At 35.6% G+C, this 19293-nt stretch overlaps 1 protein-coding gene across 3 annotated transcripts in view; it reads right to left on the reverse strand.

Moving 5' to 3' along the window:
• LOC149564182 (PITH domain protein (DUF1000)) overlaps nt 1–19293 on the reverse strand; it is a 167648-nt gene that overhangs the window by 55092 nt on the left and 93263 nt on the right. For all 3 annotated transcript variants that reach the window (XR_016364167.1, XM_089827244.1, XM_089827243.1), the window contains 2 exons: nt 7155–7212; nt 7008–7057 (listed from right to left, as the gene is read on the reverse strand). Coding sequence is in view for 2 of the 3 variants with exons in the window: in XM_089827244.1 (XP_089683370.1) it covers nt 7008–7057; nt 7155–7212 (108 nt within the window). In the remaining variant the exon portion in view is untranslated. The remainder of the gene's footprint in view (nt 1–7007; nt 7058–7154; nt 7213–19293) is intronic.

Genomic DNA, 19293 nt, shown 5'->3' on the forward strand with positions numbered 1-19293 from the left:
ACGTTTTTAGACTTAAAAGGGCATTTTTAAAACACTTATACATATAAACACATGCATCTTAAAATGTTCAATGGATCTTCTAGAGTGAGACTTGCATATTGAAGTGTTTTTAAAATATGCAATGACCTCTAGAGAGTGTGTTCTGCACTAAAAGTCTTATTTTAACAAGTTTTCAAAATATGCAATGACCTAGAGAATGTGTTTTGCACTAAAAGGCTTAGTTTAACATGTTTTTAAAATATGCATTGACCATTGTAGAATGCGTCTATTTTAAAATATACCAATGCACTCCTAGAATGCGTTTGGCATGAGGAGCACAAACACATGTTTTCAAAATATGCAAACTACCTGCTAGAGTGTGTTTTGCATCTCTTTCATGCATCGGCAAAGATAGAACCCGAATTTGAAGATTCAAGGGGAAAAAACTTCATGTTTTCCCTCTCCAAGAACACATTTTTCACCAAAAAATGCCCAGATCTGTCCATGTAATGGCTTGAAATCTCCAAGATCAAGGTTGTTTTTGCATTTTTTTGCATTCACAAGTCAAAAGTGATCAATATATATGGATTTGTGAGCCACGTCTTTGCAAAAACGACCCAGATTTTTGCATGAAATGGGCATTTTTGTTAAAAAGACCCAAAAAATAACATTCCCAACCCATATGTTTGGATCAATAGGGATTGTTTTTGAGTTTTAATGCATGTTGTTCCCTTTGGAGATCACATTTATGCATTACCATGCTAAAACCGTTTCATGTTCTTGCATCTTGGGACCACATTTTTGATAAAAATGAGTTCTCCTTGGAGTTTTTGACAAAAACGGTTTGCATTCAAGTGATCTCTGACCACATTTTTGGCTTTTTCATTTGCAAAACGTTCATTCAATGCTCATCAACATTCATAATTACAAGATTGAAAGAGTCAATAAGTTGTTTATGAATCAAATTTGGAGAAGAATTTGTCTTCAAACCTATTAACGATCCATATTTGGCTCATTAGTCTCCAAGTAGACGAGTTCAACCCTACTTATTAATTCATGCTTATCTCGCTATTTTGTTGCATATTTTGGCTTGATGTTGCACACTTGTTCAAAGATATGCCATGAAAATTGCCTTTTGCCTTTAAATATGATGAGAACTTTCATTTTCACATATTTGGATTTTCCCCAAACTCCAAATTCGAATTTGCACCTGAAAGCAACTTACTTGTTGACATTTTTGAGTCTAAGACCAAAGGCATGTGTTTGTTTTGTGCTTGTTTTTGTTGTTCGTTTGCTTGCTTTCTCATTTTCCTTCATTTGGAAGAAGTTGCAAGTTCTTTCCCAAGAGCTGTGCATTTCACGTCACTCTACTTTTCACCTTTTCATGCAAGTGCATCATTTCATTCCATGTCCATCATTATTCATTCTCACTTACAGGCATTTCCATTCTCTAAACCCAATCGCATGTCACAATTACATGTAAATCACTTTACCTATAATCGCATCCCTATGTGCCTAGCTTGCATTCTTGGCCATTTACATGAAAACCCATTTTTGCCCACATGCAATCCACCATTTAGAGTTCGATTTGGCCCTTTCCACCCAAATACGTATGCTTTGCGATTCATTTCCAGCCATCATGTGTTCCATAAGTGTCTAATCCATACTTGGAATAGCACACCTCATGGATTCATCATTGTAACTCAAATTCAAATGTTTTCATGGATCTAATCTCATTGGAAGATGTTTTCATCTTCATGTTCCAGTGCACTCTTCAAGATATGTCAGAACTTCTTCAAAGAACAAAGATATCCCATCAAGAAGACATGCTTTGATTCTTAACTAGTAATTCATTTGATCTTCATTTTCCCAATGGTTGCCCAAGAACCTGAGTTCGTGTGGGAATGCGCCAAGCATTTTGCTTTAAAAAAATAAAAAAATAAAAAAAGTAGTTGCCGATGCTGATGGGAAAATTTGTTCTAATTCCACATTCGAACATCATCAGGAAGGTTTTCAAATTGTCAAAGACTCCAGTTTGTGGTGATCTACAAAGGAGAATTCACAATAACTTGAACAAGGAAAAGCTTGATCACATCAAGTTTTCAAAATGACAACTAGAAACTCATTAAAGAGAATGCAGTGGCATAAAATACAAGAATTCTCAATCTCACGATTATCACAAAGTGTAAGGCTTTTTCTTATAGTCTACAAGATTAATTCATTCGGAATCATCGGTTTCAACATTCTCTTCAAGTATATTCCAATTTTGTAGATGCAGAAGATGGTTTACATGTAATCCAATCGCATGTAATCGCATGTAATTTGATTGCATGTCCTCATGACAGGTAATCCAATAATTCTTCTAGCCTAGTTTTACCAGGTCAAAGTTGGTTGAGTTGCTCCCACTTTTTTGGCCACTTTTTTCTCAACTCCTTTGCCTATATAAAGGAGTGCCCTCTCATTGTAAAAATCCAAACTTGTGCAAGCATAACTTTGATTGTGTAGTACGAATTTGCGAGATAAGTGAAGAAACGAAGCAATTGGATTCAAAGCTTTGAATGGAAGCAATTGCAATAGAGAAAATTAGAAGCTTTGACTATAGTTTGTGCCTATTGTCTTTCATTCATGTCATTATTGTGTGTTCAATAATAGAGCATAGTGAGTTAAGAAGCAATCGAAGCCGGAGCTTTGACTGAGAGCGGTTATAGTAATACATAGACTAGAAGTTTTGACTGTAGCTTGTGTTACCATCCCAAATTCACAAAAAATAGTTAGAATTTCCCTACTTTTGGAAGTCTTTGCATCCCAATGGTAGAGGGTTTTCTTATAAATTAGAAAAACGGGACTTAGAGCCAAACCGGTACGCTTTCAATTAGCCTTTGAGTTGGTGTTGGTTTAGCGGTATCACCGTTTCCAACTACTAGATATAACTGCAATTAGAGATATCATTTTGCTCATTACTTGCTCCAGGGGTAAGTGGATTCTTTCCTGAAAGTTAAGAGGAAAGAATATTGGTAACACCCCTTACGAAGCTATCAACTTCTTTCTTACCTTGAGTTGATTCAAGGAACGGTGAGAAAGGGTAGTCTTCTCTTTAAGGTAATAGAGATTTTGTCTCATATGTTGTGGCTGGTCATCCTATTTTGCGACTGGATTTTAACAAAATTGTCGGTTGCAAAAATATTCACCCAACACCTTCAACACTCAAATCTGTCTTTAGGAAGGTATTTGTCACTCTGCAATCTATCCCCTCTTGATTCAATCACCAAACTTGCAAGATGGAGAGAGAAAAATGAGAGAGAAAATGAGTATGAAACATGTTAATGAAACCCAAATAAGTGTCATTTTAGGGTTAAAGCGAAAAGCCAATAAAAAATTTGCTCTTTCTAAGTTTGGGGCCCGGATTTTTTGTTTTGCCTATGGTCTGCAAGGGCCCACATGGATCTATGTCAAATTCCCCTAAGTTTGCGACGAATCACGACCGAACCAGGCCGGATTCGCATAAGGTCTAAATTTGACCCTGTTGGTCCACTCAAATTTGCGATCTGCAGATTTGGATAGACCCACTAGGTCAAATTTGGACCCTACGCAAGCCAAATTTGGGGTTAATGAAGCCCAAATAAGTGTCATTTTAGGGTTAGAGCAAAAAACAATTAAAATTTTTCTCTTTCCAAGTTTGGGACCTTTTTTTTTTTTCCCCCCATGGTCTACAAGGGCCCACACGAATCCGTGTCTAATTCCATTAGGTCGGAATTTGACCCCGTGGGTCCACTCGATTTGCGATCTACGGATCTGGACAGAGCCAGTGAGTCAAATCTAGACCCTGTGCAAACTCAAGATTTACTGATTTGTGAATCTGAACCTAGTTCACAGGTCAGATATGCGAATCTAGTAACTTACGGATATCTTTCACAATGAAGAATAGGTAGGCTAGAACTGTATCAATATAATTAGAGAACGGATTATCTCATGAAAGTGTTGCTCCGTGAGAAAACATGGTGTGGTCACATGTAGAAAGCATTGTTTACTTGACAGGAACTATTGTTCACCATCAATTCAAGAAAAAGGAAACATCTTCTCTATAGGCTCTAATGTTGAACTATCTTGTCCAAATGTACCAGTCGTGTTAATTTAGAAGTCCTATACCTGAGAAGATTTAAGAATTGATGTTATAGAAATTTGAAGGCAGAATTTCTATAGATCGACCATAGAAGATGCTCTTTTTATCAAAATTATTCTCACTATGTGAACACAAGAAGGTAACTTTGATTCTAAAGGCACTTAGTAGGATATATTCATAATGATGCTCTATAAAACCTTATAGAGGTTGCATGTTTGGTTTTGAATGTAAAAGGTTATTCGAAAGAAGTTTTGATGATCCGGCATGAAATTTTTAATATTGACATCAAGATAAAATGATAAATGAAAATACCTTTAGATTGTCTATGAGATAGATGGAATGGACCTGCATTATCATAGATTTATGGAAGGGGTACGCGCCTAGCAAATACAAATAAATCACATAAGGCTAAGTTGTCATTGTGCATTCTTAACGTAAATAATCAGTGTACTAATATGTCGGCATTTTGCAACATTCAATCATTTTCGTCCTCAAGGAAGGCCTCATAGTTGTCTTCTCCATTTGAATAAGGAAAACTTATATTTTGTGTTTCAAATGACTTAATGGAGAAATGATTGCAAGTACGAACAAAGACAACAAAGATGGAAAAGTATCTTGGCAAAAATTTAAAGAGTTACAAATTTCAATTTATCATTATTGTAAAAATAACTTGAGTCACTTATTGTTACTAAAGTTAGCTTTTGGGCTTTACGATTTTAAAAGTTAAGAAAATTCTAACTTGTCTTCAAAAGGTAGTTATCCTAGGTGGTTACAAGCTAATTACTTTATGAGCCTATAAGTACAAGGCTTTTGCATTGTAAATGGGAGACTTTTGAAGGGGAAACTCTAGAAAAATTCAGAGAGAAACTTTTAGTTACTTCATTTTGCAATAAATATAGGTGGGTTTGAGATTGTCTAATCTCGTGAACATAACAAAGAAGGCATTTGTTCATATGTTTTGAATGTTCCTCTGAGTTATGGTTGCTAGTTTTTCATATGTTAAATTAGTGACCCCTTTATGCATCTAGGCAAACCATTATTATCAATGCAATTGATATAATAGGCACAACCATTTCATTGTATCTCGGGGCAGGTGTGTCAACATAGCCAATCTCCTCGCATATTGAGATATGCTACTCTACTTTCTATCATTGAATATTTAACTTATTTTTATGCTAAAACCTCTTTGTAAATGTTACCCATTGTAAAATACTACTTGGTATTCATATGTCTATTATTGGGATATCTTTAGATCATCTTGATTTAGTTTTATGTTTTCTCCTTTATGTACTTTGAGGTTAAAAATACACATACCCTCCATCATATGAGGGAGCTGCACTTTCAAACGCAAAGGAAGACTGAGACAAATTGCTCTTTGATCACAATTCCAACTGTTGGCCCAATTGTCATTGCACACAGGGAGAACATGGTTAGTTTTGAGGACATTATTTATAGTGACAAATATGTTTAATAACAAAAAAATCAATTTATTTATTCAAATACCTGTATAACCTCAAAAAGTAAAATCAACTCATTTTTAAAACATTTCTAACAAAGGAAGTTACTTTTCAACATCGCAAAGTTAGAACTTTCTATTCTAATTCCAATGATGAGTAGTATATGTTGTCCCTTTTCATATCCACAAGTCCTCCATTTTCTCCCTTTTATAGAAAAGGGCTTTCATGGTGTTTTCTCTCCCATCACTAGCAGAAAAACAGTGTATTGGTAGAAAAGTTTCAAGGTTCAGAGTTCCACACATGGCAGTTTAAGTTACAGTTGATCCTTATTAAACAGAATCTGTAGGATATAGTAAGTGGAGCAACAAAAAGGCCAACTGATCCTCATGAAAGTGCAACGTGGACTGTGAAGAATCAAAGAGCAATGTCTTTGATTGGTCTTGCACTTTCAAACGCAGAACTCACCAAATTGACTTATCAAAGACCTCGAAAGAAGTGTGGGAGAATTTGAATGCTTTGTTTGAATCAAAAGCATCAAGTGCAAAGATGAGCTCAAAGAAGAAATTGGTTGGTCTGAAAATGATACATGGTGACAACATTGTTCAAGATATTAATAAGTTTCACTCACTATTGAATCAACTAGCTAGGATAAAGGCTAAAGTAGATGATGATGATTCAAAAGCTATTTTGTTAAATAGCATGCCTGCTAGTTATGGAAATATTGTATTTACATAAAACAAAGTAGATGCTACTGTAGAGGAAATAATATCTACTTTGATTGATGAAGGACCTAAGTAAAATAAATTAACTATAGAGAAAACTGCAGAGGATTGAAAAAACAAGCCTAACTATTCCTCCAAATCAAATTCTATTGCAGCAGAAAACAAATCATTCTTTCAAAAACAAAATTTTGTGCTACTATTGCAAGAAGAAGAGGTGTGTTGCTATGAATTGCACTTAACGTGCCAATAATCTCCTTCATGTTCACATGTCCCCATGAAATTAATGTCAAAGTCGATGTTCACATGTCCCCATATCAGCTATGAATGAAAACCACTAGAGCAATAATTCATAGAGCCTTATAGGATAAGCATTGTCTGCAGTCAGCTATCACACTCCGTGTCCAATTTGTTCTGTGCGAAACATTTTTGGGTATCCAGCGCGTACCAATTGACGTGTGCATTTATTGGTTTCTTTTAGTGCTATGGCAAATAACAATGTATAACCAGGTAAATTTACAATGGATAAGATGATCACTCAATTAGTACAGGAAGATTTAATTGGATCTCTTACCTTTGGGGTAACTTTATTAGAGTAATTAAAAGTGAGCTAAAAAATATATAAAATACTTCTAATTGAAATAAGAATTCAATGATTCTGAAACACGGATCTGGCAGATAGTAAATTAACAAAATAAATACTAGTTTATAAAATAAATGAAAATATCTTACTTGGTTTGATACTCAAGTTCTCCATTCACATTCTCCGCTAACTCCCATTCCTGAAATCCAATCAGAAAAAATGTTTAGGACCTAAACCAATCTGGAAACAAATGCATATCATCAAATATTTATTTATGCCTGGAGAAATTTAGAAACCTGAACTGGAGTTATCTCTTGAGCATCTGAAAAATCAATACCTTCCCTGTTTATGAATCTGCGGCACTAGCATTGGAACTAGTTTGAGCATAGATGTTCTAAAGAAAATGGATTAGATAATGTGCTCATTCTAAAAATAACAAAATATTTAAAAGGAGACATCACAGTAACTATAAAACACTTACCCAGGAAGGAAGGTAAACAGAAAGCCTAGTGAGTTGCAAATATTTCAAAAATGGGACATGATGTTAATTCTGTAACTTCGATCTAATACTGATCTGACTGTACAGATCGTACAGTTCTAATTATGCATGAAATACCTTACTATTAAAGGCCTATATATAATTGTTCTATTCTTTAGGTATGATCAGCGTCTCCTTTGGAATGTTGTTTGAGACTAAACTTGTCTAAACTTAGTTACTTTAAATCACTAACAAATTCTATTCCTCCATTAGACGCCGATTAGAAGAATACCATTCAGGGCCGACCTAGAGAGGGACATGCCCCTTGGTTGCCATATTTATGTAGGGTATTATTGTGGATAAAGGACACACGAAAATTATATGGTCTGCTCCTTTAGCAATATTGCCCCATCCGATTTATTGCAGAGATAAGAAAATTTCAGAATAGTAATTATACAATTGATTACACTTCATATACAGGTCTCTACATTCAAGACCATCTTCAGCAATATAAAAAGGTATTATCTCACTCTTATTTATAACAGAATTTGAAAAAACTTTACATGGTATCAGAGCTCTTGTAGTCGAACCTTGGCTCTACAAATTGACAATCACATTTAAAATATCTAGCAACTCGTTATACCTTCAATGGCAAGCACAATCAGACCCGAAGATAGGTTTGATGGAAAAGAACACTTTGTTGCTTGAAAATTCAAAATTATGATGATTCTTGAAGATAATGACGTAATATAGTTTGTTGACAAAGAATCCAAGCAACCTAATCCTGATCCTCATAAAACTATTTGGATTAAAAGAAACAAGAAAGCCATGCAAATCATATTAGATGGGGTTAAAAATGAAATAGTACCTATGCTAATGAAACATCAAACAGCATTTAATATGATGAATGCATTATTAAATGCATATGAGGTTAACCATGTGACTAGAACCCTTGCACTAAAAAGGCAACTAAATCATATACAGATAAAGAGGGGAGAATCTATGTAATCATACTTCCTAAGGGTCGCTAGCCTAAGAGATGAACTTGCAAATATAGCGACCATAATTGAAGACAAAGAGCTAACACTTATGGCTATAGATGGGTTACCGGCTTCATGAGAAACATTCTCACAAGGAGTAAGTGCTAGAGACAATCTTCCAGACTTAAATAGACTCAAAGGAAATTGCCTTCAAGAAGAATCTAGGAAACTGAAGAAAGGAGAAAATTTGAAAATTGAAGATAAAAAACTTCATGTTCTCAGCACAAATACCAATAAAAGTAAGAAGAAGCACTTCAAGAAGAAGAAGGGTTATCAAATAAATGACAAACCTAAGAAATATTTATCCAAAATAAAATACTTCAAATGTGAAAAATTTGGACACTATAGATCTAATTGGCCTGAGGATACAAAGCAACAAGTAAACTATACAAACATTACCAGAAAAGAAGAAAACTATGATCCTAAGAATCGTGTATTGTATTCTACACTATCAAATGAAGTATCAAGCAAAGCATGGGGAATTAATAGTGGATCATCTTGACACATTACAAGATACAAAGAAGTACAAGATTCTATATCAGAAGAAGAAGATGGCGAAGTTACCATTGATGATAATTCCTCTCATTCAGTCAAAGGAATTGGGAATTCAACCTTGAAACTAAAGTCAGGTATTTCTCTACATCTCAAAAGAGTACTCTATGTACTAGGAATAAAGAGGAATCTAATCTCTGTTACAGCACTTGAAGATGATGGACATAATGTTGCATTCATAGACGGTAAACTAATGACCTGGTCTAAAAACTATTCATTTAAGAAATCAAAGTTGATAGGTCAAAGAAAGGGATTCTTGTATAAATTAAATATAGAACCTAGTCAACCTATTCAAGCCTTAATTCATGAAGCTGCTGTTATAAATGAAATATGGCACAGAAAGTTAGAGCATCTAAATTTCAAAGCCTTATCGAGTATGGAGAAGATGGTTACTGGTTTACCTAAGTTGAATAAAAATCATTCAAGCATATGCAAAGGATGCGCTCTGGGTAAGAATGCCAAAAGTCCATTTCATGATAGCACTAGAAAAACTAACAATGTTTTGGAATTAGTCCAGTCAAATTTATGTGGACCTATGTTTGTTGCTTCTCTTGGAGGATTCTAGTACTATATACTTTTTATAAATAACTTCTCTAGGAAAACTTGGATTTACTTCTTAAAATGTAAAGAATCAGAAGAATTCTTTAAGAGATTTAAAGAATTCAAAACCTTTATTGAAAACTTAATACGATACAAAATTAAGACTCTTAAGACTAATAATGGAGGAGAATATACTTCAGATTTGTTTAAAAAAATTTTGTAAACAAGCAAGAATTAAGAGGGAGTAAATTGTTCCTTATAACCCACAGCAAAACAGGGTAATAGAAAGGAAAAATAGAACAGTTATAGAAGTAGCAAGAGCTATGATATTTCATTAAAATTTAGAATATTATCTTTGGGCAAAAGCCTCTTGTACTATTGTCTATATTCAAAACAAAAGTCCTGTCTCCCACCTTAAAGATAAAACTCGTAAAGAAGTCTTTACTAAGGTTAAACCTAATATAAGCCATCTTAGGATATTAGGGGTGCCCAGTATATGTACATGTTCCAAAAGAAAAGAGAAATTTAGAACCCTCCAAGAGGAAAGGTATTTTTGTCGGGTATAGTGAAACATTTAAAACATATAGAATTTTCACACCTAGGCAGAAAAACATTGAACTTAATACAGATGTAATATTTGAAGAAGATTTAACATTCAAAAGAACACTAAGTTTTGAAGATCCCACAAACTTAAATAGTTCTAAAGAAAATCATGAATCTGAGTTTCAAAGGGAGAACATTGAAGAAATTGAAGATAAAATTCAAAATCTTAATCTTGAGGAAACTCAAAATCCTAAGAAAATACCACTTTGGGCTAGTAAAACTGCAGAGGAAGCACAAGACTTCGCTACACCATGTGGAATATTCAAAGAAAGAAAAAGACCCAAAAGATTTCCTAGTCATGCAGCAAACATGAGTGATTTATCTAAATCAGAACCAACCAATGTTTCAGATGCTATTAAACATACAGTTTCGAAGGATGATATGACGGAAGCATACAAATCCATTATTAAGAATGATGTTTGGAAAAATGTTCCAAGGCCTAAAGGAAAATCAGTTGTTTCTTCTAAGTGGATATTTAAAATTAAGCATGTTGCTAACGGGAGCATTGAAAAATATAAAGCCAGATTCATAACCAAAGGTTTCTCACGGAAGGAGGGAATTGATTATAAAGAAACCTTTGCTCCAATTGCCATGTACACCTCTGTAAGAGCAGTCCTAGCTATTGTAGCATCGAAGGGATGGAAAGTACATCAGATGGATGTAAAAGCAACATTTTTGAAAGCAAAGATTACAGAAGAGGTATATTTCAAACAACCTGAAGGATTTGAAACTCATAACTCTAAAGTTTTTGTTTCCAGGCTCAAGAAAGCTCTCTATGGGCTTTAACAAGCTCCAAGGGCATGGTATGAAAGAATTGATTAGTATCTCACTAGTTTAGGATTCTCCAAGAATGAAGCTAATCCAAATCTCTATTATAAAAAGGATAAAGATGACATGATAATATTGATATTGTATGTTGATGATTTACTAATAACAAGTGGATTAGTTTATAGATCACTACAAGAAAGATCTAAGCAGAGAATTTGAAATGAATGATTTAGGACTCCTTAATTACTTCCTAGGACTAGAAGTATGGCAGAGTTATGACAGCATCATACTTAATCAAGGAAATTATACATTAGACATCTTAAAGAGATTTGGAATGTGGAATTGCAGGCCCATGTCTTCTTAAGTGGAGACTAATCCACATAAACTTAAGGAAGCAGCAGCAAAATCACCCTCCATAAATTCTACTCTTTATAGACAGATGATTAGGTCTCTTATGTACTTGGTGAATAAAAGACCTAAGGTTTGCTATGTTGTTAATGCTTTAAGTCAATTTATGTGTGAGCCAAAGGAGATTCACCTAGTTGCAATCAAACACAACATGACATACTTACAAAGCACTCTTAACCTTGGGCTCAAGTATGAGAAAGTTGACTTGGACCTACATGGGTAGACAGACTCAGATTGGGCTTGAAGTGTTACTGATAGGAAAAGCACTTTAGGATGTTGTTTGAGTTTAAGCGCAGCGATGATATCTTGGATATGCAGAAAGTAGGTATCAGTAGCATAGAGTTCCACAGAAGCTGAATACAATGTCGCAGCAATGGCCTCTGGGGAAGCAATTTTGCTCAAAAAGTTACTTGTGAGATTTTTTGGTCAACCCATGAATCCTACTATTATTCATTGTGATAATCAGAGTTCCATCATGCTTTCTGTGAATCTAGTTTTTCATGACAAGTCCAAGCATATTGAAATTCCTTACCATTATGTAAGAGATACGGTAGACAGGAATACTATAAAATTAAAATACATTTGCATTGCAGATTAGAAAGCATATATTCTTATCAAACCTCTCTCTCGAGTGAAGATAGCTCACTTCAGGAAAAACATGGTATGGTTAAATTGTAATACATTTGTATTCTTTAATTATTAATTATTTTGAATTAAAATCATTATTGTCAGGCTATTGACTATTATGCACTTCACCATTTGTATTCATTATCTAAGAGGTGACTATCTCTGAGATAAAGAACACTTGAAAAAAAGACATTATGAAAGATGGCAATCTCTTAGATAATGTGTTGAACGGTAGAGATCTATTGTCAAATCCAAATGAGTTCAAGATTACATTGTGATGTAGACATTTCTATGCCTATGACTCACAACTTGGATAAAGGAAGAATTTAATCATTCTCCGGAGTTTATCCTGTGAATTGGTAGATCTTAACTCAGTATCATATTGTGATATAGGCCTGCCAATACCTATGAGTGACAACTTGAATAAAGGAAGAATTTAATCATTCTCTAAATTTTATCCTGTATATTGCATTCGATGCAATATTGTTATCACAAGTATAAGTGATAAGTCATATCACAGGTATAGTAATATGACATAGTATCATGTGTTCATTGATACCATTGTTACAAGCTAGGGTTGTTGTTGCACCAAAAGATCAACCTGTTAGTGCTCGATACAAGCACTAGACTTATAGAACACAAGAGGCGATTAAGTCATGTCACGAATCTCGAAGGAGAACGTTGGCGGTCAGTCCAACAATCCCCCCCTCAACATTACCTGAAAATATTCGAACCTGTGACCAAGCTCTAATACCATTTGTTACAAGCTAGGCTTGTCATTGTACCAAAAGATTGACTTGTTAATGCTTGATACAATGACTAGACTTAGAACACAGGAGGTAGTTAAGCCATGTCACAAATCTCGAAGGGGAACGTTGGCAATTAGTCCAACAACCACATGCTTAAAAGATTTAGATAAATATAGAGTATCAATCTATGCTTATTCATCTTAATTGATGATGCTAGATATGTTATCTCTCAGTATGATTATCAAGTTAACAGGGAGTGTTAATTCTATACCTTCGATCTCATACTAATCTGATTGTACATATCGTACAGATTTAATTATGCATGAAATACCTTACTATTAAAGGCCTATATATAGTCGTTCTATTCTTTAGGTATGATCAGCGTCTCCTTCAGAATGTTGTTTGAGAATAAACTTGTCTAAACTAACTTAGTCTATATCACTAACAAATTCTATTCCTCCATTAGACGCTGATTAGAAGAATATATTTAGGGCCGACCTAGAGAGGGTCATGTCCCTTCTAGGGACATGCCCCTTGGTTGTCATATTTATGTAGGGTATTATTATGGATAAAGGACACACAAAAATTATATGGTCTGCTCCTTTAGCAATACTGCCCTATCCGATTTATTGCAGAGATAAGAACATTTCAGAATAGTAATTATACTATTCATTACACTTCATAGACACGTCTATACATTCAAGACCATCTTCGGCAATATAAAAAGGTATCATCCTAGTCTAATTTATAGCAGAATTTGCAGAAACTTTAGAGATGAAACATGAGTTTGGACCACTGTATTAACATTTTGTAATGTTTATTTAAGTAGTTTCTATTTTCATATTTAGTTCATGATCATTTCTTTTAGAAACATCATCTTAGCAAATCTATTCAAGGAGCTTTCATCTCATCTATTTAATACAAAAAGATAACATCAATTTACCATAAAAAGGTATCAGAGCAGGTCAATCAGATTTCATAAAATTTGGCAAAAAAATTTAAAAAAATTGAGTCTCTTTTAATCTGGAATCTTTTCCAGAATTTTTTTTTTTTAAACAAAAATCGTTGGATTGATTTTGGGGTGGAGGTATTTTACGAAAACTTGTTTTTCATCTTGGCATATATATGTCCACGTTCAAAGTTTTCATTGTAGTGGAAGGATTTTCTCTTTGGGAATTCCTGCTTACGCTTTTCATCCTTACCATGGAATTGTCTCGTATGGTTTCTTGAGGGTCTATTGCTTGTTGATGAGGCTTCTAAGTTTAAAATTGTTCCAAAGACATCTTGGAGAATTGCTGGTTTTAAAGCACTCTCCAACCCTTTTAGTGAATCTTTTAATCCCTTTATGATAGATAAGTCGGCCATCATCTACTCTTGTCACTCATACTGAGATTCTCTCAAATTCATCAATATAACTCTCAAATATCTATTGCTGCTTAATTTGTGTCAACATTTTAAAATCCTCTTGGGGGTGTCTTCTATCAAATCTTTAATAAGCCTTTGAACAAATTTTTCATAAGACCTACCATTAGGTTGGCCCTAAGTATGGATTCCATGATAACCACCATTCATGTATTATACTTTCTAAGTAGAGCATAGCAGATTGGAGTGCATATTTGTCATGTCCCCATTTTGGAGGCAATTTGATTTAATTAATTTAATTAATTAGGTTGTCCAAAATAATGAATATTTTATGAGGATGACTAATTAATTATTTTAATTAAATAAATAAGTGGTATTAAGTTAATTATTTATAAAGTTATCAAATAAATAAATATTAAAAGGTAACTTTATATTTAATTAATTTAATAAAGTGACTTGAATTATAAAATATTTTATAAAGTCACTTAACAGATAAAACAAAATAATGTTCTAGAAACTTCTGGAGAAAGTGGAGGAAAAAGAATAAATAGGCACCCCGGGCTTCATTCTAATCATCCAGATTTGTTGTTGTTGATGTTGATGTTTGTTGATGTGCATTGTGGAGTCTAGGGTTTCTACAATAGTCACAACTGGCCATTGAGAACGAAAACTCTCAATTGGTATGCAATTTTGAGGGTGTGAAATATCACTTGAATTATTGCAGCTAGGAGGAAGATACTTCAGTCTTCTATTTGTGCTACATTGAGAAAAAATATTTATGGCCATTGAGAACGAAAAAGCAGTTTGAAAAAGTAGGCCGAAAAAGCAGTCTGAAAAAAGCAGGCCGAAAAAGTAGAGGCGAAAAAAGCAAGTCCGGAAAAGCAATCCAAAAAAAAAAGCAATCCGAAAAAGCAAATTCAAAAAAGCAAAGAAAATTATTACAGCCATCTACAATCAGGGGCGGCAGCTAGAGAGCCACGACTTGGGCATTTGAGGAGGTTATTTTCTGTTCAGTGGTATTGCAATACATCTATTCTCTAAGGCGACTTCATATGCCAGGTCTGATGTGTATTTTCATAGTTGCCTTTCACTATAGAGTGCCGTTGTAAATGTCATTTCATATCAGACCTATCATTCATTAATAGATACATCATTAATTTTTACATTTCTCACAATGGTATCAGCAATCCATGGCTTTAGTTGTATTTAATCATGCATGTGAATAGCATACTGTTGTAGGGGAGTATTGAAGTTAGATATTTACTATTGCATTAGTTTTCATTGGCAGCTGTAAGTGCATATTACTTTACCAGCAATCATCATATTTTGATATCTTTGTAAATGCCAAGAGTCTTGGCTAACTTAGTATGAATATTGTATTGAATACTCATTCTCAATCAAGGAGATACAATTGCTTGTCATTAATAGTTGTCTTTGAGCGTTAATATATCATTTCTTATTAGCCAGTTAGCTTGCATACCAACTGTTTGTTAAAATACCAATTGGCTGTAGCTGATCATTTTCATGATTAGAACTCATATATGCATTCACTATTGCCAAAATTAGTTGCATATTTATGTTAGGTCATTGCTTAAACAATTTTGTAAGCATTCACTTTGAAGCAAATCCAAACAAGAACCACTACAGCAATTTAAAAAGTTATATCAGTCAGATGGCCCTTGCTTGCAAAGTGTTTGACGGAATGTCAAACAACTGAAATATAAAAAATTTTGGTATTTGAAGAAGTTATAACCTATTGGGGTTATTACAGTGGTATCAAAGCTATTAACCTGTCATCCTGTTGGGTAGATTGGACATTGAATCAGTTAGTTAATCATGTTTACTTCAAGTACCCAGAAGCAATGGGACAAGGATATGAAGAAGCTTAGACAAAATTTGAAAAGGTTGGATGAAAGTCAGAAAAGGATGAATAAATTGATGGTTTCCATGTTTAAGAGGACTACATCACAGAACAAAGACAAAGAGGAACAAGAGGTCTCTACAAGTGAGGTATCTAGAAACCTCTACAAGGAGTTTGCAGCAGTTGGTGACGAGCATATAGTCGAATCTAGAGAGGACAAAAATCAGACTAGCTTGGAGGAAGATGTTGGGCACACAATACTTCAGGAGGTAGTGGGAATGGATATTACGCAGATTGATAGTAACGATCAACTTGATACTCAAGTTGAGACAATTGTATACAGGTCGTCAAAGGGTGATGTCACAGGTACTCGGGATGGTTTAGTTCCAAGAGGCAGTGACTACAACGTAGTGGGTTCGGATGATGATTATGAGGATGTTGTTGTGCATGATGGTGAGATACTTGGTAGAGATGAGCAGACATTGAGCATTCATGACTTTGCTGAGAGAGAGTACCAGGCACAGATAGATGCTTCGTCACATGAGGTTGAGATTGGTAGTACTTCACATGATTTGTCCAACCAGCTGAAGGTGAGCGAAGACAGTATTATGACTTCATTACCTCATCATGACAAAATGTGGGATATGATAGAGGATCACATTCGGATGATTCAGTTACAGGGTAGACATAAGGGAGTTCAGGGAAAGTCTTCTTGTGTTGACTTACAGGCGATTAGGGAAGGAATGGGAACGATGAAGTTGAGTTATTTACATCTTCTATCAGATCGTGACCATCTTCTTAGCCTTGTCAGAGACTATTCAGATGCCTTGAGGAGGAAGGAAGTTGACAAGCTTTCTCGCGAGCTTGAGGACACTCAAGCTTCTTTGGTAAATACTCCATTGACATTACAAGATTGGGAGAGACATGGGGATAAGCATGGCATGGAGTTGAGTTTAGTTTCATCTTGCACTCCTGATACTCAGCTTTCTGCGGCAGGCGGATCATATGCGGTCGCTGATAATGTTGTGAGTTCATCTTGCATTCACATCCAGGATACAGGGACAATGTCAAACAGGTATGTGGAGTTAGTTGGTATTGGTCATATTACTCAGGTGAGAAGTCTACTTGAGTTACCAGCTGATTCTAGTTTACGGATATGGATTCGAGATTGTTATATTGGCGTTTGGGATTCAGTTGACTGGAGATCTTTATCACTTTTTGGTAGCAGTGATTGTTTGGGTGCTATCATGGATTTGATTAGCAGATTGCACGGTGTTGTCTTTTCTTGTGCCAACAGCTTGTCCGATGTTGGTATTAGTTTTTATACACCAGTGATGGGCTTTGTTCATATATCCAGTCGACCATTCTTGCTGGAATGTGTTGATGATCTTTCATATTTGGCAGTGTGTACAGATGAGTCCCAGGATCATATTGGCCTTGATGACATCCAGGAGGATGCAGTGGACAGTTTTGAAGACTTAGTTTCCTTGGCAGTTTCTTTTGGTACAGAAGAGTTGGATAGCAATGCTACAATTTTTGATACTCCATATGTTGATATGAGCTTTAGAGTTGATTCGTAGGATATGGATGGTAATACTCTAGAGACCAGTAACTTTGAGGATACTCCTTTAGACAGTGCGTCAGAGGAGGTTTGTAGGAGACAGTCTAGCCAGTGCCATCATGCGTCTAGTCAGTTGAGAGTTAGTGAGCGAGACATTGCTATCACTTGCCAGCATTTCGATGTTGCTCGTCAGTTGTTAGCAGTTTATGGATGGGGTTCTCCTACTAGTGATGAGCAGGGAGGCAGTTATCTTTCCTTGACAGAGATCCACTCATTATGGGAGGCTATTCGGATTCTGAGACTAAATTATATGCAGTTGGTAGCCGATAGAGATTATCTTATGGAGTGGGGGAGTACAGCATACGATGCATTATTGGCCAAGGAAGATGAGGTGAGTGAGCTTACTCAGCAGCTCGAGGTGACTTCTGAGATTCTTGAAAGTACACAGTTGGCTTTCAAGGAGTCACAGCTTCATTTGGCTAAGGTGACCATGGAGTTAGAGCGATTGCAGTCTTTACCAGATTCTGTACAGTCACAAGCTGTGGTGTCTGGTGATCCGAGGATGTCCATGGCCGAGATTGTCCGAGATAGTGGTGATGGGGATGCGTCCATCCTTGATACTAACATTGGCATATCGGGTTCGTTCCCACTAGAGTCAGGTTCAGTTGAGTTGGGTGCTGCAACAGTTTGTTGTGGTATGCCTAACATGGTGGTGGCCTCTAGTACTGATGGCACGGAGACTAGAGATGTTGTATCAAAGATCATGTGTGATGTTGGTAAGCCGGCAGTTGGCATGGTTCCTACTAGTGATACTACTCCCTTGGTGATGTCTTCAGAGGTAGTAGTCAGTTCCAACTTGGTTAGTGATCGATTGCAGTTAGTTACATCTGGATTGCATTCTGAGCCACTGACTGAGATTGGCGCATTCTATCGGCATTACACTATGAGGTATGCTCATCAATTTACCTTTGATGACCATGTTGATGAGATGATGATACAGAGATGTACTTTGGTTCCTAGTGCTTGTCATCAGTTATGGGACGGTTTGACGCCTCGGGATGAGAGTTGTGATGAGCATGACATGGCGATAGGTTTTGCGGTTGACAGCTTGATAATACATGACTTAGAGAAGGAGTTTGGGAGTGATGCTTCAGTAGTTGTTATTGATAATACTCCTTTGGCTATGACATCTCCTGACTTAGCTAGTGATCAGTCATAGTGGGTTGTATCACTTGTTCATTGTGAGCTGTTGACTGAGGTTGGTTCTTTTTATCAGCATTATACTGCAAGGTATGTGCATCAGTTAGCATTTGATCCTTGTCCTAAAGAGTTGATAGCAGGCAAATTTGGTTTGGGTTCCATTTCTTGCTGTTTATCTTGTGATGTCTTTTCACCATCAGCAGTGCATGGGAGTTATGGCTATGAGACAGTGGCTGGTGATCTGCAGAGTTGTGTTGACTGCAGGAGTTGTTTAGTGTGTGGATTCTCCATACTTGGTACAGTTTCATTCAGGAGCGTTCACCATTGTTGCAGAGTTGGATTGTACATTCCATAGAGGCCAGTGGGATGCGTTGATTGTATTTACTGTGTTGGCAGTTGTGATTTTGGAGTTTGGTTGAGCTGTAATTGTCAGTTTGATTATGGATTCCTCTTGGTTATATTGCAGAAGATATTACAGGAGCCTGTGTTGATTGATAGCAGTATACCACATGACTACATTTGGGATCCAGGCGGATTGATTGGTTTATTGTTCAGCCATTGCTTGGGGACAAGCAATTTCAGGAAGGGCGGACTGTCATGTCCCCATTTTGGAGGCAATTTGATTTAATTAATTTAATTAATTAGGTTGTCCAAAATAATGAATATTTTATGAGGATGACTAATTA

The sequence above is a fragment of the Cupressus sempervirens genome, chromosome 4 (assembly GCF_028749045.1).
Source record: "Cupressus sempervirens isolate cs-2001-9-10 chromosome 4, ASM2874904v1, whole genome shotgun sequence".
Taxonomy (NCBI): Eukaryota; Viridiplantae; Streptophyta; class Pinopsida; order Cupressales; family Cupressaceae; genus Cupressus; species Cupressus sempervirens.